The following is a 25067-nucleotide window of genomic DNA, read 5'->3' on the forward strand; positions in this document are numbered from 1 at the left end:
TTTTTGAAGATGACCCAAAGAGCTGATGATGCTGTGGCTTGATTTTAGGATTTTCTCAGTGGTTTTCTGAAAACAGGGCTTCGCTGTTAGCACAGTTTTAAGAGACAGCATTGCAGTGGCCATTAGGTGACAGCAGCTTTGGCAGGAAGTGGGCAGCGACTGGGCTGGAATTATCAGATGTCTTGCTTTGCCAATCCTGTAACACCGTGGTGCCAGATGTGAGGTATAGAGCTCTATTTTGATTTAATTATCTGCTTATCTTTATACGTTAATGTACCCTTTGGCCATATGAGCACACATTTGTGAAATGAGTAACTGTTATGAAACAACAACAAAGCCCATTGGGGCCTCAAATTCTAACCTACAGGGAATGTTATTTCTGATAAAGGCACGCAGATATGAGCATTTCCTGTCACCGACTTCAAAACTTGAATATTTTCTAAACAAGCTTTTTAGTACTTGAAACCAAAGAGAAATTGTTTCAGTAGTAGTAATTGAAACCAAGAGGGTAGTCAAATTCTGGTCAGATCTGGTCTTTCAGTTTCATAGGACGTGGTTGAGATCAAATTACCTGTTTCAGCTGGAAGATGGCTCATGTTGTTACTGCACAGAGACTTCTGGGAGCTCTTGCTTTACGGCCTTTCGTGTGGCATCTGAGTGCTAGGGGGAGGTTTCTCCTTGGGAACCTGAAGATGAGAGAAAGTATATACTAAACAGACTAAAGCAGTTATAAGTGCTCTGTGATATAGCTGCTTGAAGGAGGCCTAAGGTTGCAAAAATTGAAATTGGGAAGATTATTTTAGCTCATCTTTTAAATAGCATCCTAGTGGCCCAGTTGTAATGGAATTTTACAGTTTGTACAAGTCTGGTATCACTGGTCCTAGTGTTTAGATAAGGGTTCCCTTCATGTATTGGGTTGAAATCATGGCCTAGTAAGTTGGTCCCAGTTTGTGAGTCAGAATGTCAAGGTATCAGATCTTCTCTTTTCTTTGTTCTGTGAGTAGAAGAGATATGTGTGACAGAGCCCATGTCTCGGTAGGGACTCTTTCTGTTGTGACAGAAAACCCAACTTCTGGCTTTTATGCAAAAGGGGAGTTTTTTGGCTCACATAACTGTGAAGTAGAGGCTTCGATCTGACTTGAGGTACAGTTGGATTCAAGGTACAAATAATGCCTTCAAAACTTGTTTCCTCTGTGTTACTTGGTGGTGTTTTACTCTTGGGTTCTACGGTAAGAAGGGACCAAATAACCCTTCAACAGGCATTATTATTTTCCCTGGTGGCTCTTTCTGATCAGGTGACTGTAGCAGCACCAACCTCCTATGCTTGCGGTGCTTAATCCACTCTGGCTGGCTTGGGTCACCTGCATATTCCTGACCCAGTCATGGAAGCCAGGGTCATGTGGGGCTTTGGTGAGCCTGAGTCACATGGTCCATAATGAGCCCCACCCTACCACTGAGCCAAGAGTGAGGGAGAGGGATCTTCTAATGAAAATTGGGTAATCACCTCAAAGAGCCTGGATGCTGGGGACATTGAAGAGTCTCTACTGCATGCAGTAGTAGCTCTGGATCCAGTCTGAAGCTAGAAAGCCCCTATAATAAGTCTATGGACCATATGATAAGCTCGGCCAGCCTAGTAACCATTTTCAGGGGCCCCGCAGTTCCATTTTGAATGAACCTTGTGCTCCCGGGGAGCATGATTCCTCAGGTTCTGGCTGGTCCCTGGCTAAACTTTTATAATAAGGGCATCATCATTTCTTTTTTAGGGGATGAGGAAGGTTGATTTTCTTTTGAAAGAATAAATTGGGGAAATTTAGGTATAAACAAAAGATGTCCTTATGGTTTAATCTCTGTCTGCCCCACCACTCCTGCCTGTCATTTACCAGCACTCACTGTCCTGCAGTCCTTGGAGCCAGAACCATTGGATTTGTCAGCCGTTCTGATGTGATTTACCCATTTTCCACCCTCCTTTGGCAGTTTGATATTTTTCCTTAAAGATAATATCCTAATGTGCTTTGGGTAAGGATGTTTTTTCAAAGAAAGTTAATTAGATGACCAGTATTACAAGATGATGTTGGGAGAAGTGCACCTTACAATAGACTGCCATTATGAGTTGTCACTACTTTTTTGGAATTCAGATTGGATTATATATATAATTTTTTTCCATATCCTTTGATTCTACTTCTAGGAATTCTCAGGAAATAATTATAAATGTTTCAGTTTATTATCCCAGTATTGTTTATAAGAGTGAACTATTTATTGGAAACAAGTTAACTGTCCAACAGTGGGATTAAATTGACAAATTGTGGTTTCCCCATTCAGTGGAAGACTTAATCTGACTATTAAATATGTTTTAACAGTCTCAACCATTTTGCACCCCCTCTGCAGTGCAGCACCAAATTTTTGACAGATTGAATAGTAGGCTATAAATAGTCTATGGGTTACATGAAATGGGTGGTACATTAGTAGTAATGATGGTACTGCCATTGAATAGCTGCTTTTTTAAAAGCATTGTATGAGATGAGAATATTGATATGAAAAGGTGTCAGTGGAAAACTTTGCACAATAGCATGTACAGCCCTGGCTGGGTGGCTTGGTTGGTTGAAGCATAGTCCTGTACACGAGAAGATGGCGGGTTTGATTTCCAGTCAGGGCACAGACCTGGGTGGTGGGTTCGATCCGGGGGGGGGGGGGGGGGGATGAGGCAGCCAGTCAATGTATCTCTCTGACATCCGTGTTTCTCTTCCTCTTTCTCTCTCTCTCTTTCAGTCCCTCTCTCCCGCCCTCTAAAAATCAGTAGAAACATAACCTCGGGTGAGGGTTAAAAAAAAAAAAAGAATGGACATCTGTGTGCCATCCACGTATGCTCATAGAAGAGACTGCATGGATAGATTCCCAAATGCCAGTTTTGAGTGGTGGGATATAGGGGACTTTCTTTTCTTTATGCTTTGTATTTTCTAAACTTGACGGAATAACTATGGAATGCTTTCGGATTTGGCAGCAGGAGAGAAAGCTGTAGTGGCCTCCCGTCTCTGACCAGCTTGCTGGTGTGGTTGAAAACGTATTCTCTGATTGCACAGGTCTGTCTTCTGTCCCCCTTCCTCTTCCTGCCGACTGTGCATTAGCCAGCTTCCATCATGGCCCTCTAGAAAGAAACTGGTCGATGTGCCTTAATGGATTTGGATGTTTTTCTTAAAGAATTAGCAAACATTTAAGAGATTGAATTACTTTGTGGTGACCCTGAGTACTTGTCATCTCTGTATTGAGTTCCTTTCTCCTCCTTTTACTCATTTAACAATTTTCTTTCTTGTCTTTCTTTGACGTAGATGCAAAAACCAAGTGTCGTGTCCAGTTAACTGTTTTTCAGTCAGTTGCTGACAACTGAATTCCTGAGAAGGTGACTAGAAAGCGGACAGTTGATGTGGTAGTTGGGTGTTTGAGGACTGATCATCACAACCCAGGTGGCTGGTATCCATACACCAACTGGAAGTAGGAGTTTGTGCCTGATCAGTGGTATACCTTCCCTTAGGCCCAGGGCTGCCATCTGCTGGGTCAGAAGACAGCTTCAGGCATCAAACCAGAGATGCAGAGTGTAACAGGCATGCTGTTTCTATTACAATGCATTGCGCACAAATCCAGTACAGCCCTCCAGTTTTAAGCAAGGAAAGGAACCCAAAAGGATGGTAAAGAAGCAAAAGGAGTGGCCAGCCTAAAACTCTGGTGCCCTAAGTGGTGCTGTCTGCACAGAAGTGGGTAGTGTGAAAGCAAAAAATATTCCAAATGCGGGTCAGTGAGGTTATGTGACCCTTTGTGGGTTATTTGGAGTCATGTGGGATTGATTAATCATGTAACTCAGCTCTGGAGCCCAGAGACCAAAAAGGCTTTATGATTTGGTATTTGGAAACTTTATAGCACATGTGTGTTGGCTTGGTTGTATTTGGCAAGCAGTACTTGTTCTAGCCAGCCCACACTGGCTGCAGTCCTCAGGCCTCAACTGGACATACATTGTTATTAGTATATTTGAATTATGCAGGTAAGGAACAGTAAGAACACGTTAAAAAGAAAAGAAAAATTACTTTGTGCAAACCTGGCTGGTCTTATTTTACAGAAATATAACCAATTGGTTTATTTTCTTCTAAAAATTATTCCCCTCCCCTCCCCTCCCCTCCCCTCCCCGTTCTCTTTTCTTTTGTACTTTTGAGATTGGTTGATGTAGAAAGTCATGTATTCTACTAACCCTGACTACAGGTGCTGTCTTAGCTTGCTGCTGCAGTACATTTCAGGACAAAAAGCCTTTTAGAAGCATGAAAACAGCAGCATATAGGTCTCCTTTGCTGGGTAAGACCTAATCTCCACAGGTGATCTTGTAAGTCCCAAGTTCCAGGTGACAGCAGGCCACTGCATTTAAAGGACTCACTCAGTCTTTCCTCATCGTTACTTTTGCAAATTTACTTTCTAGGAAGTAACTTACAAATGGACCACCCATTCCCAGCCTTTTCTCTGGTTGTTCAGCATCTGCAGCTGCCAGTGAGATCAAGGGGCTCTGCTCTTCTGGTCTTGCTTTGAGACTCCCCAGAGGGATGGCTTTTGCTGTGCAGCCACTTCAGCCCCTGGCAGCTGGAGAAGAGCTGTCTGAGGAATTCATGTTCTCTGGCCTTTGAGTGTTTGGCAGATAAATAAAGTAAGAAATAAAATATGCACCCGACTAGCTCTACCAACTATTTAGTTGGAAGTTGGAAGGATAAGTTTCTTGTTGCTAATATGTAGAAATGCCAGCGTTCCTCAGTGGCTGCAGCTTCTGAATAGACTCTAGGTAGGAACAGAATGAGAAGGGTAGATTGGATCAGCCCCTTCTCTCAAGGAATCCTCAGAGTAGATCTCAAGTGCTTTGCTGACACTGGTGTTTGGTGCCAGCATTTGCCTCCTGGATTTTAGCTGCTCATTTCACCAAGGCTGCTTCTTAGGCGACAGGCTCCCCATCAGCAGCCAACGTAGCATTCCTCTGAGTGGACTTCGGGCTTCCTGACCCAGCCAGCTGCAGCAGTGAGCCAGCTCGCTCTGGTCTGTTTCCCCTATGTCAGAGCCCAGTGTTGACCCTGCAGAGATCAGACTAAGAAGATTAAGGGGAGAGAGGAGAGGCTGGGACAACAGGGCAATCTTTCACTCCTTGTTCAGCTTGGCGTAGCCCTGCTTTCGCTTCCCTTAGGTTCTTACCTTATTTTCCCTTGGCTCTGATGGGCTTGGGCAGAAGTGCGAGAGGAAAGTGCCTGTCCTCAGAAGGCAGGGAAATTTAGAACTTCAGTCTCTTTGGGTACCAGAAAGTGAAGGTAGTCCCACAGTATTAGACTTGAAAGGACTAGTCCAGAGCCCTTATTTTAATGTTGGGATCCTAGACACTCATAAAGGTTAAGTGACTTGTTCATGGATACACATTGCTCAGGGCAATCCCACACCGGAGCTGAAGGCTTCCTGGGGTTCACTCAGTACCTCTGGAGAACACCTAGGTGTTGATAAGGTATCTTTTCTTCTGGGCCATTGTCATCTCCTTAGAGGAAAGATATATCCTGGCACACATCACAGCAGGCAGAGAACGAGTGAGGCTGGTGATGTGGAGTGGCTAGAATCAGGCGCCTGGATTGGAATCCCTTTTCCTTCATAGACCGGCTATACGACCTCCTGCCAAACCCCTCCGTCTCTATTCTGTTTCCCCTTTTGTAAAAATGAAGATTATATTCTCTTCCTGATCCTGTTGTAGTGGGTTAAATATGACAATCTGTCAGTCCCTTCAGTGCATATGTGTAATTTAAAAGATACTGCTGTCAATACATATTTTAAAACCTCCTCTCATCGTGGCTAGCCAGATGGATCCTTTGCCTCCTCTTTCCACTTCATGCTCCTGTCATTGAAGGACCAGAGCAGGACACTCTTCTCTGCAAAACCTTTCCGTGGGGCGGCCCTGGAGTCTGCCCAGTAGTGAAGAAACCTGTTTCCCAATGTGGGAAAGCTCTGACCGTCTTGGGGTTGTGAGGTGAGGGTGTGTGAAGCGTGCAGCCCATGTCCCACAGCTCTTAGTTCCTCCTCCGCAGTCCCTCCACCCCTCGTTCCTCAACAGCAGTTCACACTCATCTCTTCTTTTCCTGTCACCACTCGCACTGCGTCTTTGTGTGGCTTAGCCCTTCATGAGTGTTCAGTTCCCTAAGAGGCAATCCTGTCTTAGTAGTAGACAGTAAGTCCTAGGAGACAGGGACTAGCCTGATTGTTACTGCATGGACTGCCTAAGAGACAGAAGCAGCTTCCTAATTCCTCTTTGGGCCAAAGCATCCACAGGGACCACGGTCTGGGACTACCCTCGGCCCAGCAGTGCCAGCTCCAGGCCTGGGGCTAGGCAGGCAGCCAAGCCCATCACCAGGAACAGCAGCCAGGGCTGGCCCAGGGGAGGAGGGAGGCTGGAAGCTGTTGTACAGGGAGGGAGGGAGGAGCAGCTGGAGCTGAGATTGAAGGAGAAAACCTGGAGGCTGATCTTGGTCCAGCATAGGCTGAGCAGTTACTGTCTTCCATCTTTCAGGTAAACCCCACGCTACAACTGTGTCTGCAGGTAGGCTTCCTGGTGGGTTTTTTAGTTCTTTCTGCCTTTCCTTTTTCCCAGCTCTTCCTTGTCCCATTCAGCTCATTGTTGCCAGTTAGTGGAAGCAGGGAGCAGTCATTACTGTGAGAACAGGAGAGCTGCCGCAGGCACCTGAGGAGTCCTGCTTACTTGCCCTGCCCTGCAGGGCCAGACAGCTACAGAAAAGGGCGCTGTTCTATGAGGAGGCTGGACCCTGTCATTGACTTTTTCTGTGTTAACTGTAATAAAGGCTAACATTTGCTGAGTACTTTCTATGAGCCAGGTATTGGGCAGAGCATTTTACATGGATTATCTCATTTACTCTACCCACCAGTCCTTGCGGCTCAGCTGTCCAATTTTAAAGTTACCTGCTGACAGCCACACAGCTGGTTTCACCCCCATGGCTCAGCCCCAGGTCTCTGCCCCCCAGAGCTCACCTCCTGATTCTCTCCTGTCCTCCCTTGGGAGCTCCTTGAACCGGGCACCTCCATTCCTTTTCCTATGAAGTGGATTAATGACTTCCCAGAGCTACATTTACGCGGATCTGTTATAATGTACTAGCATGCAGAGCGGTCTTCATTAATGGTGATGCTGTTACTGATGCACCTGACGCTGCAGGTGCCCAGACTGTCCACTACAGAGACTTAGCAGGAGGCTGACTAGGGAGGCAGTGCCAGTAAATGAATATAAACGAGTAGCTAGGAATGCCACAGAGCTGGGACTAAGTGGAAAGGGAAAGAATCTAGAACTGGCTGGAAGCTTGCCCCACTGGCCAGGGGTGACCACCATCAGAATGTTCACAGGGCATAGCACATACCTACTGTGTCTTACTCTATGGAGAACCTGATTCCCCAGGTATTTCTGAGCAGTGGTGCCTTTGAGCAGGGTCGGTGCTGTGGTTCGAGAGACTGTTTTTGAGCAAGACCCAGGCGTATGAGTCAAGGCAGGGGTAGGTGTCCTGGCTGAGCCTGGAGAAGCAGGAGCCTGGATGGAGCCTGTTGTTCAGGTGGGACAAGCCAGGGCTTCTGTTAGGGTAACCAGATACTCCTTGGCTATTAATAGCTGTCATATCAAGTGTTTGCAGGGGGAAGGAGGCAGTGTATGACAGGTACTCTTTGTCTGCATTTCCTTACAGTGAGGCAGATAACGTTTTGCAGGTTGAGGAAACTCAGGTTTCGATCAGGGTCAAGCAACTGGTGGCAGAGCTGGGCTTTGGTCTCAGAGCTGGAGCTCTGAGCCGTGCTGGTGGGTTGAAACACCACAGGGTGGGGCCTCTGGACTCACTCTAGTCACTACCTCTGGGAAGGGTCAGCCCAGGGGCATCTGGCAGGGCTCGCCTGGGAGAGAGCAGTGGGTAGGACACTGTTCTTGAGCACGGCACAGACCACATGTTCTGTTTGCAGTGGCTGGCTGGTTGATGGAAAAACTTGTGCTCTGGGATTGCTTTGGTAGCACTCCAGAGCTCTGGACCCATCTGTTGGTGGGCTTTCCCTAGGTGCAACTGATACAGGTGGGCTCCGCAGTATAGCCTGGTGGTAAGGGTCATGGTTTCTCAAGCCAGACATACAGGTTCTGTGTTTGTGATCTTGGGTAATTTGCTTTGCGCCTCAGTTTTCCTGTCTTTAAATGTGGTTGTGGTGAGGGTATATGAGTTTTAATGTCCATAAAGTGCTTGCTTAGCATAGTCCCTGGCACGATATCCAGTGTTCAGTAATGGATAACTGCTATTATTAGCTATTAGCCAACAGCTAGTGGGTCCAGGGAAAATTTCAACTTTAAAACGCTCAAAGGAAGTGTGGCCAGCCAGGGACACAGGGCTGGGCACCGTGATTGAGCCTGGGTTAAGCTCTGGGAGCAGAATTATTTCCTGAAGAAAGGTAGACACATTGAATAATTGGGTGGGGGGGTTGCCCTCATCATCAGCTCTGAAAATATTTTCTTCTGGCTTGAGCCTACCACTTGCCTCCCCACTCAGCCAGAGCGGGGGTGTTTCAAAGATGGGACCAGAATGGAAGACAGGGATGTGATGCTGGCAGTTGCTGATTGATCATCTGGCTAAATTGATTTTCCCCTCCTTTCCCTCATCTGTTCAGCAGGTTAAAAGCCTTCAGGTTTCAGCTGGTTCTGCTGTGTCAGATTATCAAAGATGCTCTTAACGTGGAGGGCTGGGTGGGTAAGTGGGTTTGAGGCCTCCTTAGGAGGCCCACCTGTTTTACCCCTCCCTACCTGAAGGCCTGGCGCCAGGGTCTGGAGGAAGCTGGTACAATGCTGCATCTGTCTGGTGGGGGTGGGGTGAGTGTCCTGGAGTAGGCAGGTCAGATGGAGGCCAGGAAATCCTCTCAGCCTGCTTGGTACCTGGGTCTCCCTCAGCAGCAGGAGCTGAGCAGCAAACCCTGGTGAGTCAGTGCTCCGGGGAATTAGAGCTGCCAGTCTGAGAGCATGTGGGGTGTGTGTAAGTTTGGGCCTTTTGTTTCTTTCCTTGCTCTAGTCTTTAGGAACACAAATCTGGAAACCAGACCCTCCACATGGTATAGTCCTGCTTATTTTGAAAGAATTCAGCTCGAACAGTTGCTTCCCTTGTATGTGGGCCTTCTAAGAATTAATCCTTTCCCTTTTAAATTTTTAATAGGCTGTGCTTATGTCTTAGTAGCTATACTCTTCTTAAAGCATAAAAAGAATTAAAAATATTTCTGAGGGTCTGTCCTTTTCCTCACCAAAAACCCTTATCAGGGTTTCCATGTGTTTTTGAAGCTGAAGTGAAACTGAGGCGTTAGAGGGCATGTACAGACATGTCTCTGTTCATTTGTTCTCTTTGAGGATGGAAAATGGGACACACCCTGACACGGCGAGCCTCCAATAACTACAGGAATAATCTGGTCTTCATTTTAAATGTGTACACCCTGATTTACCTTAGAATGCCTTTAGAAAATAACACTGAATTTACCCCGGCACTGTTTGGAGGAAGCTAAAGTTCTTTCCATAAAGTTCAGAGCTCCAGCCTTCTGTAAAAAGCTCCCTCTGCCCCACTGCCAGTCTCCTAAGAGCTTTGAATTTGGATTATGAAGGTCCATGAAAGCTTCCTTGAGCTGGGGAGGAGTGGCACTGATACTTCCTGCTTGGCTTTGCTTGTCATACTTTGTGAACACTGTAACTTCAGTGGCTACAACTATTGTAGCAAGTGGTAAAATTTTACAGGTACAGATGCTCCTGCACTTACGATGGGTTATGTCCGGATAAGACCATCGTAAGCCAAAAATATCGTTAAGTCAGAATGCATTTAATACACCTCACTTCCCAGGCATCCTAGCTTAGCCTCGCCTACCTTGAATGTGCTCAGAACACTTACATTAGCCTACAAAGTCCTCTAATACAAAGCCTATCTTATAATAAAGTGCTGTCTCACATAATTTATTACACACAGTGCTTTGCACGGTAAGTTGAACCATCATTAAGTCAGGGACTGTCTTCTAGTGGACTAGTTGAAAGTAAGAATTAGAGAGTCCTGAGTAGACAAGGTCTTCAGAGAAATCACCTCACTCCTGGCCCAGAAATTTCTAGCAGTTATTTATTTATTTATTTATTTAATGTTTTTTTAAAAAAATATATCTTTATTGATTTCAGAGAGAGGAAAGGAGAGGGGGAGAGAGAGAGGCAGAAACATCAATGATGAGAGAGTCATTGATTGAGCCCACAACCTGGGCACGTGCCCTGACCGGGAATCGAACCCCGATTGCCTGGATCCTATGTCGATGCTCAACCGCTGAGCCACGCCCGGCCGGGTTAGCAGTTCTTTAAAAACACGTTTTAATTACATAAGTAATAAGCCACCATGGTGAGTTTATGTTTCAATGCAGACTTCTTTTTTTCATGTAGCAGTTATCGTCCCATTGAGAGACTGGATTCAGGTAGATCAGCCCTCCCTTTAAGGTGCAGACACCCTCTTGGAGCACTTAGCCTGCAGGCCTATAGGACATTCACATTTAGTGTGAACTGGGCTTCATTCTGTGTACATGCCACCTTGCAGAGGACCAGTGGTGGGGCCTGGGAGCCTTGACGTGGACTACATGCTTGGTGGAGAAAGGGCGTTTCGCGTGCTCTGTGGGAGAGCCCCAGAAAGGACTTGGGAGACCAGAGACAAATTCTTCTACACTGTTTGGCTAGGACTCTGCTTGTAGTCTTAACTGTGAAAGTCCTTTACCTCGTCTTTGGTCCACTATGAAACTGATAGTTGTTTTGGGTGTGGCCACCCCTTCTCCCTACTTGAAAAGGAAATTGGAGAATTTTGATAGTAGAGAACAGAAGATGAACCTTTTATGTGTACCTTCTGACTTAACTCGAATCCAACTAATTTTCTTAAGTGATGGCCAGTTGGCAAGACACAGTTCCTGTTGAATATTTCTGCCAAAACTGTAGTTTTCCTTGATGCATTCTGCACATGAATCACCTCTTTGTAAACCAGGTTGCAGTAAGAATTTTAGGAATTTTCTTTATTGGTTCTCCATATGTGCTCTAGCCACTGCATTTCCAAGGTGAAGGTAAGTATAGAGCTGGCTTACAAGAGAGGTGGTGATGAACTTGGAGTATCTCTCCTGGTTCATGGTTGGCTCAGTATGCAGTCCAGTCCCTGGAGGGGAGCTTGCATATCCTGTCTCTCTTTCCAGCGGTGACTGCTCTCTCATTTCCTTCCAGGTTGGCTGGCTCCTCTGGCTGATGGCATGTTGAGATTCAAGGGCCAGTGGCAGCGAGGGCATCTGATCCAGAGGGGAGCACTCTAGAGGCCAGGCCACCAGTACCATGGGCCAGTGTGTCACCAAGTGCAAGAATCCCTCATCAACCCTGGGCAGCAAGAATGGAGACCGTGACCCCAACAGCAAGTCTCACAACAGGCGAGGTGCAGGCCATCGCGAGGAGCAGCCGCCAGCCTGTGGCAAGCCGGGCGGGGACATCCTTGTCAATGGGACCAAGAAGGCAGAGGCTGCCACTGAGGCCTGCCAGCTGCCGACGTCCTCGGGAGATGCTGGGAGGGAGCCCAAGTCCAATGCCGAGGAGTCTTCCTTGCAGAGGTTGGAAGAACTGTTCAGGCGCTACAAGGACGAGCGGGAGGATGCCATTTTGGAGGAAGGCATGGAGCGCTTTTGCAATGACCTATGTGTTGACCCCACGGAATTTCGAGTGCTGCTCTTGGCTTGGAAGTTCCAGGCTGCTACCATGTGCAAGTTCACCAGGTTAGTTATAAATACTTTCCAGGTGAGTAGAAGTGGAAAGAGCACCATTGGGCAGTGGTGCCCAGCTAGGATAGAACTGGGTTGGCTTCATAGGGTTTGGGTAAGTCTTGTTTTCTTTTTCTGTCAAATTTCTCTAAAGCTATTCAGCCTCTGAATAACTGAGCACCTACCCTCCCTGCCTGAAGTTAAACGAGGCATAATTTGTGCTGAGCCTTGTTGCCACATTGCTGCCCAGCCTCACTGCTGCTTCAGACACTTCACTCCCTACTTGTCAGTCACTCACTTCCTCAATACTTGCTGTGCACCTGCATGTGCCAGGCACTGGGAGTGCCTGCAGAGTGATTGCCTCTGGGATATGCCTGTCACTGCATGAGGTAAGTTGCCCCTTCTAGCTCTCCACACAGTGCCCCAGCTGGCCCCGTTATCAAGTAGTAGGTGGACACATTGTCACGGTCACATCCCTATAGGGGTGGTTTGTGGGTGAGGGCATAGCAGGATTACCCCAAGGTGCGGTTTGCAGAATGCTGGGTGATAAGAATTTACTTTGAGAACCCCTCCTATAATTTCCAGCCCCTGGGTAGGGTACCTAGCAGACCTCAGAGGCCTTCTATCTTTAGTGGATACAGCAGTCTCTGAGAAGATGATCAGTGTGAGAGCCCACTGAGCTGAAAGCGTTATACAGATGTTCAGAATACATACACAATTTTCGTTTTTTAATAATAGAACTTTGATCACTGATGGGAGTTACACAGGTTCATCCAGAATCTTTAGCTCTAGAAATGTCCCTTGACAGTCACCAAGAATATTCCAAACACAAGCTGCGGAGAATCAGAGCAGGAAGGGCCCTCTCTGGGAGGAGAGTCTGAAACTTGGTCACTATTGCAGAATGGGAAACAGGGCATGGAGCTGGCATTCAACTTTGGGAAGATGAATAAATGAATAGGCCATTATCAGCCGCCTGCCATGTGCCAGGCTCTGTTAGAAGCAGTTGGCATATATTAACTTGTCCTCACCCAAACCTTGTGAAGTAATATGGCTCTCAGCATTTCACAGGTGGGAAAAAGAACTCCCTAGTGGAGGAGTCGGAATTCACACCCAGGCCTCCCAGCTTCAGAGCCATGGTGCCAGTCACTACACTGTGTTGCCTCACAGGAAATGATTCTTGTTTACAGGGATTAATTGTGCCCTTACTTCCTGTTGCAGGAAGGAGTTTTTTGATGGCTGCAAAGCAATAAGTGCAGACAGCATTGATGGGATCTGTGCACGGTTCCCTAGCCTCTTAACAGAAGCCAGGCAAGAGGACAAGTTCAAGGATCTGTACCGGTTTACATTTCAGTTTGGCCTGGACTCTGAAGAAGGGCAGCGGTCACTGCATCGGGAAATAGCCATTGCCCTGTGGAGGCTAGTCTTTACCCAGAACAATCCACCAGTGTTGGACCAGTGGCTACACTTCCTAACAGAGAACCCCTCGGGGATCAAAGGCATCTCCCGGGACACTTGGAACATGTTCCTTAACTTCACTCAGGTGATTGGCCCCGACCTCAGCAACTACAGCGAAGATGAGGCCTGGCCGAGCCTCTTCGATACCTTTGTGGAGTGGGAGATGGAGCGGAGGAAGAGAGAAGGGGCTGGAGGAGGTGCACGCAGCTCAGGGCCCTTGGGCTTGTGTCCCCAGGAGCAGACTTAGTGCTCTGTGCCAGGGGCTGCGAGGGGCTGCGCTGCCCTGAGCCACCCAAGGAATTGGACCTTTCTGGAAATTACCGAAGATCCGGATATTTTCTACTTTACACCTTTCTCTGCCTTGTATCTGAAAGGGCTCTAAAATGCTGTATCATGTTTTAGGCACTTTCTCCACTTTTTTGGTTATTTTGGTTATTTCTTTTGGGGGGGTCCCCCAAAATATTTGAACTTGGCTACATGTTATGTATCTTTTTTTTTTTTTTTTTTTTTAAAGCCTTCAGATAGAATAAGCCTGCCATTTCTTGCACAAATAGATTTTTGTGGGGGAGGGTGCAGAGCAGGGTGGGGACTGGGTGGTCAGGCTGAGGTAAGGTTACAAACATCAGTGCCAGATCTCACTTGTGCATATTGTTTTTCAGGGCAGGTCTGTACTGTGTGTAGTGCTGTTTACATGGCTGAATTGAGGTTGTGATAATTATTTTTAAAGATTTACACGGAGTTGACTAGCACTGTTAACTGTTAACCACATTGCATTAATTCCCAGGTGAGTTAAAGCTCTTGGAGAGCCAGGGCCAGCCAAGAGTGTCTGTTGTCTGGTGACAACCCCTTTAAGCTGATTTATCTGAAACCCTTCTCCCTGCACTTGCTCATTCCTTTGTGACCCATTGCATTTCATGTTGAGTTTACGCACCAGCACCGGCACCTGCCAGCCAAGCGAGCAGTGTTCGAGCACCGCCCTGACGGCCACTCAGCCTTGAGTGCAGAGAAAGCAGTGCTACCTCAGTTTTGCTGGAAGTAGATGTTGATAGGCTTTTTTGTTTTGTTTTGTGATGAATTTTCTGTATTTTCATGTTCTAAGTGGAGATACAGTTGTTGTTGTTTTTTTCATTTGCCTCGGAGCCAAAGTTTCTGTTCCTGGTGGTCGGGAACTGCCTGGCGGCCACCGGGCATGAAGGAAAACTGTGGTATGGAGCTCTGCTTGAATACTTTCTTAAAAATGTTTCAGTATCGTCAGCTTACTTGTCTGGCAAGTGCAGAGGCCTGGGGCTGACCTGAACTCTGCCAAACAAACATAGAAACGTATTTAATAGTTAAATGTGTGCCCTTTCCCTTCTTGCTGCACCCATGTTGTCACTTACCCCCAGGCGTTATTTATTATCTGTGTTAATGTCGGGCTCATCTGGGGTAATGTGATGGCTGTTTAGGTTTACATGACCCTCTTCTCCTTCCCCTCCCCCAAATATGTATATATACATATATAAGATATGTATATATTTTACCTATATAAAATATATATGTACACGTATATGTATCTATATTCCCATTTGCCTGCTAAAACTGGCCATAGAGGAGGTCGCTGCCTTCAGTACGTAAAGCATAAGGAGAGTGCCAGGGAACGTCAGGGTGGAGGCTTTTGAATCTGAGTTTGGACCATTTTCACTAAAGAGAAGATGAATTTTCTCAGCTCTTTCCTCACAAGAGGGAGGGCCAGTTCCCCAGACTCCTCTGCGTGCTCGCTCCATGAGGCCAGCGTTGGACAAACTGCCACACAGGAGCTGACTCTGGTCCTACCTCGTTTCAGTAGAGGGTCCTCTTGTTATTTTTCCACTTACAAAAATGCCCTTAAAAAACTGTACTGAAAGGGTGGGTGGCAGGCACTTGTACAGTTCAGCTTCCAACACTTTGGAACAGATTGAAAAGGGAATCTTTTAAATAAAAACTTATAAAAATACTTATACTTTGAGGTAACGAGAGTTTGTCCATTGAGCATTTGGAGTTTCCTCCCTAACTGCCCCCGTCTCCCTCCCAGGAGTGTTCCTTAGCCTGGGCAGGAATGCTTATTTTGAGTTTCTTTACTAGCCATATGGATTCGGACCCCCGTCTTTACAGAGATGGTTATTTAAGGGGTTTCTGCCATGGTTATTTAAGGGGTTTTTTGAAATTGACATTGATGTGGAGAATGTAATTGGAGTTTGATATTTTTAATCCTAAACCTGACAGTTGCCCTTTTAGAGGGGCGGGTGGGGAACTTTCTGGTCAGCCACAGCAGGTCAGCAGTACTGCTGGAAAGCTGGAGAGGGGAGGGTCTAAGGCCAGGTGTCTGGCTTTGTTTAGCCTATGACACAAGATCCTTGTATAAAGAGTTTGTAGGGATCCCAGCTGGTTCTGTGGGTTCAGTTGTAGTCAGGGTACCCAAACTGAGTTCTTAAAGAGGCCACCTCATCCAACCAGTCTGCAGCGCCCCCCGTTTTTCCCAATTCTGAATTGGGTAGAGGTCGAGGCAGGCTGTTCCTAGCCAGGTAAGGCTCCTTCTGTCTCAGATCAGAGAAGTACAGAGAGAAGTGCACAAAAGAAGGAGGCCCTAAGGATCCTGAGGACTTGGGAGGAGCTGATTCCATCCCCAGGCCCACAGAAGAACCATTTTTTAAAATTATTTTTGCTTATATTTTTAATGATATAGTTGTTACAGAAATGCAAATGAGAGACCTGAAAAGGGAGCAGTCAGAGAGGAACTTCCAAGTTCCTTCCAAGTTGGAGTCCCTGGTGCAAGGCATTCTGTAGTAGCTCTGGGCCAGTGCCCGACATCCTCATGACCGCAGGAAAGCAGTTTTCCTTCCATGCTGGGTGGGTGAGTAGGGGTTTCAGTTATGCTTCTGGGAAATGAAACATCCCTGTTTCTCTTACCCTAGAAATAGGTTCGTAACTTAATGAGCAGGAATGGTGTGGAAGAAGCCAAGTGCAGGCCCCTCCGCTCAGCCAGGGCACCCTTCCCGTGAACAGTGGGTGGTGCGGAGAGGGCAGGATGCGGATGCCATTTTGAAACTAGGCAAACTGAATTAATGTGTTGGCAGACAGCTTTGTGAGCTTCTGTGCTGTTTCTTTAGCGATTTATGAGAAAGCTGGATGCGGTGGTGCTGCCTCATTGAGTTGCTCTTCCCCCATCCCTGCAAAATTTGAATGTATCATTCTTAACCCTGCCTCCTGTAATGACACTTCGCTAGGCTTCAGCTGGCTGCCTCAGCAGTGCCCCCCCATCCCTGCCAGATGTGCCCACATTTGAGTTGGTTCCAAGCCTCTGTACCGAATCCGATAAGAAAAAATCTAGAGCTGGGTGAAGATCCAAATTTCAGCCAAGCTCCAGTCCAATTGAAAATGTACAAGGCATTGTTTTCAATGTTAAAAGGCTTAAGCCACACAGTATTAGTTGTTCTTTGAAGCAGCGCTGGTCTCCCAGGAGCTGGAGCCTGCAGGGTGTTGGACTCCACAGTTCAAGCAGTGGCCTCACCTATTAGACTAGACCAAATTGTGTTAAATGGGTGGGAAATTACTGGGGTAAGGACTTGGGTCTAAAACCAAAGCAGATCTGTCTTTAGGACTGGTTTGGTGTGCCACAGTGAAAGTGGTCTTCATGCGAGGAAGCCCGAAAGTAGACCCAGTTGTACAGTGATGAGGCGAGGGCTGGGGGACGCCGCTGCCGGGCTGGTTTTGCTAGTTGCCTGTGTTTCCGTTGCCCTTGCGTCTCTGGTTAGTGAGGATGTAACCATCTTGGTAACGGACTCCAGCTGAAAGGACTACGAAGTCATGACGTACAGATTTGTCACGCGGTAACTGGGACTTTTTGAGGACACATGAAACTCACCAAGGGGGTTCCCAGCCCCTCCCTGCAGGTTATTCCTGTGGGACGATGTCATTACAGCATGTTTTTAGTGTAACCTGGACTAGGCCTGCGTTAGTGAGGATCGGCAGGTGTTTTCCTTCTTGCCGGGTGCTTCAGCTCTGGTGGTTCCGATGGCTTTGCGTGACCATCAGGTTCTGCTTCCGATTAGGTGCCAGGGCGTCACATCCTCCCTGTTCCTCTGGAAGCTCAGGCTGCTCATACATCCCTCCTTCCACTTCCCACCTCCCCTCCCTGCTTCCAACACAGATCTTGGATGTTGCCAAAGGAAGCCGTTGAGCTGCTGTGGGTTCCCCCTAGTACACATTTATTCTGGGAGAAGTGTCTTCCCTCCGACCCTGGTCCCAGCCCGATCTGTGATTAATTGCTCTTACCTGTTGCACTAATGAATGACTCTAGGTTTCAAAGGGGGAATTTGAAGCAGTAGGCAGAGGGGGCTTGGGCGAGTTGGTCTTACAGGTACCCTGCCTTACCCCGCTGAGGTGATGAGTCCACCACTCAAGTGACCCTCCAGCTTTGTGGATTCCTCTTGGTTTGTGCTCAGTGTTTCTCGAGGTTGTACAAACTTGTTGACCGAAGTCAATACTTTTGTTTGTATTCTCTGCACTGTTACACGCTCCAAATGGCCCATCGAATATTTTTATTAACCTGTTACACACGTTTTTGTCTTTGTCTACATTATTTCTTCTGATGTTCTTTTATTTGGAAGGTTACCTGCTGTTGGGTTTAATAAATTTGTTTACTTGATTATTGACAATTCTGGAAAAAATCAAAAACCAGTGACTTTATTCTGGGGCAAGATTTGCCCACTAGGAGGCTCTTCCAGTATGATATGGGATAGCAGTTCCTATGCTTTGGGAATTCCGGATAGTGTAGGGCCCCCAGGCTCTCCCACTCACCAAGCTTAATTGTCTTTGGGGGTCCCCGTACTTTAGGCAAAAAGCAAATGAGTCCTCACCCGGCCATTCCCTGAAGAGTCTAACCTTAGCCACTGATGCAGATTCTCATGAGGAATAAAATAAATCCAAGCTCTGTGCTGCATGGATGACTTCCACCTCTGTCAGGCTGGCAGCAATTAAGGCAAGGGGACAAACCGAGCTGCCAGGTGCCACTGCTGTGTGACCTCTGGCAGGGGAGTGAAAATCTGTTTCCTTTTTCTCATCTGTAAAGTCAAAAGACTTATTTCCATCAGAGTGTTAGGATTTACAAAGAAAGTGTTTATAAAGCACCTAAGACATAAGTTTAAGGTTTCCAAAAGGATGTCAGGTGAGTAATGCAGAGATTCCAGAGAATAGGAGAGGGGGCGGGCATGGTGACACATGACCTTTCCCAGGTCACTGCCCCTCTTGTAGCCCAACTTCCCTCTGCCCAATTAGGGGGGATGGAAGGCCTAGACTAACATGATTCCTGGTGACTGTGGTGCTTACATAGAAGTCTGATTATGGTAGACTACTCATGACCTTTAGCTTCCTTTCATTGTATTTTCCATCTAGTTATTGTTTATATTCAGGGAAGTGATTGGCCAGCCACCTCACTTCTTTGATGGAGGCCCTAGTGGCCTTCCCAAAGACTGCCAGCCTTATGTTGGTATTTTCCTAAAAATACCAGTGGTGGGATTAGATGTGCTTTTCTTTTTTCTTTCCAGTTGGAAAGGGCCTGGGAGTCATGGCTCTGTCATCTCCAGCTAAGAAGAGGGTTATAAAGTTTTCTCAATGAACTGGAAGTTTTTCTTTTCCTCCAGGTGCAGGATGGAAGGAAATCTAGAGGGTGATCTTTTTCCCCTCACTTAAAAAGTAAACCTCCAGAACATGTACTTACTCCGTTCTTGGGTTGTGTCTTCTGCGCGTGACCCCACCGGGCCTTTTGGAGGTGTGGGGAATAACAGTGAAGGGCAAGGTGCGCATGTAGAGCCCAGAGCGAGTCAACGGGCTGGCACAGGGCTGTGCAGGTTACATATGGCTGAAAGCCAGTTTCAGTCCAGTGAAGGGCAAGCAACTTCCCCATAGCGATTGCCAGGTGAGCCTAACTGCAATGGACTTTTTCTAGCAGGAAAGGTATACTGAGGTGCCGAGGGTCCAGAGGAGTCTAGAAGAGTCACCTCAGCACTGGCCGCATCCCGCCTCTCAAATCCAGCCAGAGCACATGCCTGGGTTGGCTCTGGAAGTCATTCTCTGGCTCTGCGTTTCGACCTAAGTCCAGAGGGGTTAGTCTGCCTGGGAAGGAAAGGCAAGGGAGGAAGCCAGGCTACCTCTCCATTTCCTTTCCCTTGCCGAGGATGACTTATGAAAGCTGTAAGGCGCTTACCTGGGTTTAACTTTCTTCCTATTTAAAGTTCCACCCTTAGGGGTGCTGAGAAAGGCCTACTGGAATATGGCAGCAGTGCTGCCAGCAGCAAAGCATCCAATTATAGTGTCTCCCATGTTGGTGGGGACTCTCTATGGGCCCTGCCTGTGTTTATTTTGGGAGGTCCTACCGAGATTGCTAGTAAACTAAAATACAGAGCTACAAAATAGTGTTTCTCTAGTGTACGACAAGACAGACGAAATATGGACGCAGGCTCTTGTATATGTGGACTTAAATAATAAAGGAGGCTTCTTCTTTTAATGGGTAAGTAAAGGTAGGTAATTGGGTGGAATCTAAATATTAGGGAAAAGTTACTGCAGGCCAAAATAAATTCCAGGAGGAGTAAAGGTGTAAGTCAGAGTGAAATCATTAAAAAATACGTACTTGTTAGTGGTTATTAAATTGATCTCTGTATCAGGACTTCATAAGCAAAAAGGGAAAAGAAGACATCATAAAAGAAGAAACTTCTAAAACAAACAATTAGAAACATTTTTACAATAATTGACAAATAGACACTTAACCCATAAGACCTTAAAAATTCAGTTTGGAAAAGTACTTACCAGGATCATGGGCAAAAGATATTGACAGCTTATTGAAGAATTAGCCAAAAAGCGCCTGGAAAAAACAGCAGATGCCAATCTAAAGGATATTCAAAAAACCCAGAAAGTAAACCTATAACAAAAAACTTTTTTGGCTTATCCAATTGACAAATATTTAAAACAAATCCATTCAAAACTTTTCTGGAATTAAACCCTCAAGTGTGCATACTCTTTAACCCGTAATTTCACTTCTAGGAATTTTTTAAGATACATTATGTGCCAAAGGTGATGTGCAAGGATATAATTGGCAGCATTGCTCAGGAACAACTTCAGTGTCAACAATAGGAACTGTTAGAAATGTGGCACACATCAACATACTGGCATATTATGCAGCTATTAAAAACTGCTTCAGCCCGGCCGACGTGGCTCAGTGGTTGAGCGTCAATCTATATGAACCAGATCAGGGTTTGATTCCCGGTCAGGGCACATGCCCAGGTTGCGGGCTCGGTCCCCAGCAGGGGGTGTGCAGGAGGCAGCCGGTCAATGACTCTCATCACTGATGTTTCTCTCTCTCTCTCTCCCTCCCTCTCTCTCTCTGAAAATAAAAACATGTGTGTGCACGCACGTGTATAAAAAGACTACTCTTAAAAACACCCCTGCTTTTGAATAGAAAAGTATGATAGAAAATGGTAAAATAGTGACAGTCATTGACTCTGGCAGGACTAGACGTGATTTTAACTTTTCTGTATTTTTCAAGCCTTCATCAAAAGGTTTCCTTTATAATAGGGAAGAGGTTATTTACAAAAAGGGGGGCAAAAGGAAGATGAACATGGCCAAGTGCACTGAACAACCCCCTGTGGGTGAGGCCCCCAGAAGGCAGGGCAGGGTGTGGGGGTTCACAGCTGACATCAAGTTCTGTAAAGACCCTTGGAGTTGCTCCTTCCCCGCAAATGGGAAGCTGCTCCTCGAGCAGCTGCCTTGGCAGCTCCGCGTGGCCGTCTAGGAGGGTGTGGGAGGAAAAATGCACAAACGCACTTATGAATGGAATGTGTGTTTTGCAAGAGACCAAGTTGGCAGCTTTGGCTTCCAAAAGGTGGGAGTGTCGGCCGAAAGAACAGTGTGTACAGACGGAGGCCTCAGAGGCCTGTGGTCCCGTCCCATCTCTGCAGTTCTGGAGTTGGGGGCCCATAAGGGACCTCTAGCCCCACCCATCCAGAAGGAAATGGCCTTGACTTCCCAGGAGCAAAGGGAGCTCTCATCTGCTGTGTGGTCCTCAGTAAAATGTTACTGCCAGTGTGGGCTCTCCATAATTTATGAAGTAGGTACTAATGTCCCATTTAAAGGTGAGGAAACAGGCTCAGAGAGGGAAAAGAATTCACCTAGCACGCTGTTCTGTCAATTTCCACAAACTGCATCTTTGAATTTTTACAATACTTGAAAGTAGCGACTTTCTCATTTTATACAGCCAAGGAAATGGACTCAAACGAGGTTAAGTGACTCGCTCAGGAGCAGAGCTGAAGTGCCACCAGGCCTGTCCCCATCCAAAGGCAGACACTGTCTCTCAGCACTGGATTCTCAAGAGGCAAAGAGCAGCTTGGCTCCCCACTCGAGCTCAGCTGGGCAGGAGGAGTCCAGCAGTGCTGTCGGTTCGGGATGCTCTCGGGGCCTTGCAGGGAGGTTGGCCTGGGGACCCTGCCTCTATATAGGGACCTTCACAGAGCAGTGTCTCAACCCAAGGCAAGCTCTTCGGTCTCTGCTCCTGGTTCCCAGCTTTCGCAGGGGGCCAGATCATTGGGAAGGACTCACGCTGCCTCAAATGCCCAACCTTGACAGTTAATTTTGAGTAGAATTTTTTTTCTAATTATAAAAGCAACATATTGGTGCTACACACAGAAAAGCATTTGGTAAACCTAATCTGCCAGTCCCATAGCCAGAGAGAGAGAGTTCTGATTTGGGCATGTAGTCTGCCCACTTTTTGTCCTAAGCCTATGCATGCTTTTGTATATTATCTTCTACATAAACGGGCCCCTCTAACCCTCCATGCTTCACACAAGTACCGTGAACGCACGATCCCCCCTTCACAGCAGTCCTGGGAGGTCTGGGTCATCATCACAGGCACAGTGATGTCACCTCACTCACGTTCGTACAACAGACACGTGGGAAAGCCGGATTCAGTGGGGCAGTCCGAGTTGAGGTGCACTGCTGCTCCCCGCAGGCCTCGAGTTGCACGCGTGGCGTGCACCCACAAGTGACTTTCTAAGACGCCACCTAGAGCACTGTAATAGGCCTGTGACGTTTCCTCCGCACATGTTTTTGTGAGACTGCCCTGTTACTGTAGGGTGAATTCCAGACGTGGAATTGCTGGGGCCCAGCGTTTGGAGCACTTCCTAAGGGTTTTGGTGTGGCACGTACTGTATCCGAGATTAGGTCACCTTTTTTGGAGGGCAGCCAGTATCTGTCAGTTTTGGAACTGTGTGCCTGTGCCCATGTCCTTTCCAAGCCCGCATGTTAACAGTTCGGGCGTTCATAAAATTTCAGAGCACTGGCTTTCCTGAAATCCAGGCTTCGGCCCTAGGGAGTGATCTGGCGTGACGGGGGCACCTGGTGGCGAAGGGCAGCACTGCAGCCTCCCTGCAGGGAAGGCGCATTTCCAGACGGGCTTGGCGGGGGGCGTCCAGGCTGGGAAAAAGCTCGAGCCTGCCTTCGACTCTCCGCTGCCCGGTGGACCCGCCAGGCTCTCAGCTCGGCCTGTCTTTTCCCTTCAATCTCATAACAGCCGTCAGTGAGGAAACGGTTTGCCTCACGGAAACTTCACAGATATTACAACTCTGACGACAGCACAATGGCTGGGTTTTCTCCACAGAAGTTTCTCCTGTTTCCTTCCCTGGGTGTGGCCTTTACTAGGAGGGCAGCATGGAGTGAGCACCCGCCACAGTGCTGTGTGTCAACCCTCTCACGCAAAGAGCACAAACGGGTTTCCTCCCCTCATGCAGTCTTAGATGAGGAATGCTTAAATTTTAGGCATTTATTGAAAACTTATACGTTATATATGGAACCACAAAAGACCCGGGATAGCAACAGCGATCTTGAGATAAGAACAAAGTTGGAGGAATCACGCTGCTGATATCAAACTACTACAAGGCCATAGTCATCAGAACAGCATGGGACTGGCATAAAAACAGACACAGATCAATGGAACAGACTAGAAAGCCCAGAAATAAACCCACACCTATATGGTCAATATTTGACAAAGGAAGCAAGAACACACAATGGGGTAGACAGTCTATTCAATAAATGGCGCTGGGGAAATTGGACAGATCTGTGCAAAAAACCAAACCAGACCACCTCTGACATCACACATACAAATAAACTCAAAATGGATTAAAGACTTAAATGTTAGACTTAGAACCATAAAAATCCTAGAAGAAAATATAGGCACTAAAATCTCCGACATTTATAGCAATATCTTTTCTGATATATCTCTTCAGGCAAGGAAACAAAATAAAAAACAAATGGGACTACATCAAACTAAAGAGTTTTTGCACAGAAGAGAAAACCTGATTAACAAAATGAAGAGAACCCACTGTATGGGAGAACATATTTGCCAATGATACATCTGATAAGGGGTTAATATCCAAAATTTATAAAGGACTTAAAAAATACCACCAAAAGAACACACAATCCATTAAAAAATGGGCAAAAGGCCTGAGTAGACACCTCTCCAAAGAGGACAGATGACCAAGAGACATATGAAAAGATGCTCAACATCTCACTGATCAGAAATGCAAATTAAAACCACAATGAGATATCACATCTGCCAGAATGGCTGCCATCAGCAAATCAAACATGTTGGGGAGCATGTGGAGAGAAGGGAACCCTTGTGCACTGTTAGTGGGAATGCAGAGTGGTGCAGCCACTGTGGAGTTACAGTAAAATCTCGATAGAACAGACTAATTCAGGCGAGGGGTGTCTGTTAAAGCCAAAAGTCCATTATATATTACAGTAGGTTTTCCCAATGCATATGTTAAAAGATTGACAAATTAGTTTACCTGTTTTTACTTATGTAGACACATTTGGGTAATTATGTATGAAAAGTTTAATTTCACAGAAAAGTTTTCTATATGTATTATTGTAATTCTAAATTGATAATGAATAGGCCTAGTAAATGTGTGCATTCACCTGTCACTGAGTGTAAACAAATGCACACGGCTGGGGCGTGGCTTAACACACATCAGAATATCTGCCTACAAGTGTTAAAACTGCTGCAGAAAGTCACACCATGCTACAACAGAACCAATCACCTGGCACGATGCAGTGTGATCACGTGCTAATCATTCCCTGAATTGTTTACCAGTAGTGACTCTTGGGTTTATATATGTATAGTTGTAGATAAGTAATATTTATGTTGGCAAAATTACTAGTTTTTTCCCAAACATATGAACTATTCACTAAATTTTGTTAAAAATAACAGTGAATTAATAACAAAAAATAACCTGTTAATTTGATTATAAGTAAACCTTCGTTAAAAGCATTCTAAAATTAACGGTGTTAATTTTCACCTATGACATACAGACCAGAAATTTTGTCCATTAAATCTAAAGTCTGTTAAACTGAGGTCTGCAAAAATCGAGGGTTTACTGTACCTCAAAAAATTAAAAATGGCTCTGGCCAGTGGGCTCAGTGGTTAGAGCATCGGCCCTCACATGGAAGGGTCACAGGCTCAGTTCCCAGTCAAGGGCATGTACCTGGGTTGCAGGTTTGGTACTGCCCAGGTCAGGGCACATGTGGGAAGCAACCAATCAATGTGTGTCTCACATCAATGTTTCTCTCTGTCTCCCCCCCTCCCTCGCTCCCACCCACTCTCTCTAATCAATAGAAAAAATATCCTCAAGTGAGGATTAAAGAAAAAAGTTTTTAAATGGAACTGCCTTAAGACACAGCCATTCCACTTCTGGGAATTTATCCAAAGAAACCTGAAACACTCATTTGAAAGAATATATGCC

General features: G+C 46.4%; 1 protein-coding gene across 2 annotated transcripts in view; it reads left to right on the forward strand.

Annotated features, from left to right (window-relative positions):
- Nucleotides 1-13791, forward strand: part of DCUN1D3 (defective in cullin neddylation 1 domain containing 3) — a 32851-nt gene extending 19060 nt beyond the window's left edge. For both annotated transcript variants that reach the window (XM_081131543.1, XM_081131544.1), the window contains exons 2-3: nt 11291-11826; nt 13030-13791. In XM_081131543.1, coding sequence (XP_080987669.1) covers nt 11396-11826; nt 13030-13513 — 915 coding nt within the window. In that variant the 5' untranslated portion in view covers nt 11291-11395 and the 3' untranslated portion in view covers nt 13514-13791. The remainder of the gene's footprint in view (nt 1-11290; nt 11827-13029) is intronic.
- Nucleotides 13792-25067: the final 11276 nt, after the last annotated feature.

Source organism: Miniopterus schreibersii (assembly GCF_964146895.1).
Source record: "Miniopterus schreibersii genome assembly, chromosome: 3".
Taxonomy (NCBI): domain Eukaryota; kingdom Metazoa; phylum Chordata; class Mammalia; order Chiroptera; family Miniopteridae; genus Miniopterus; species Miniopterus schreibersii.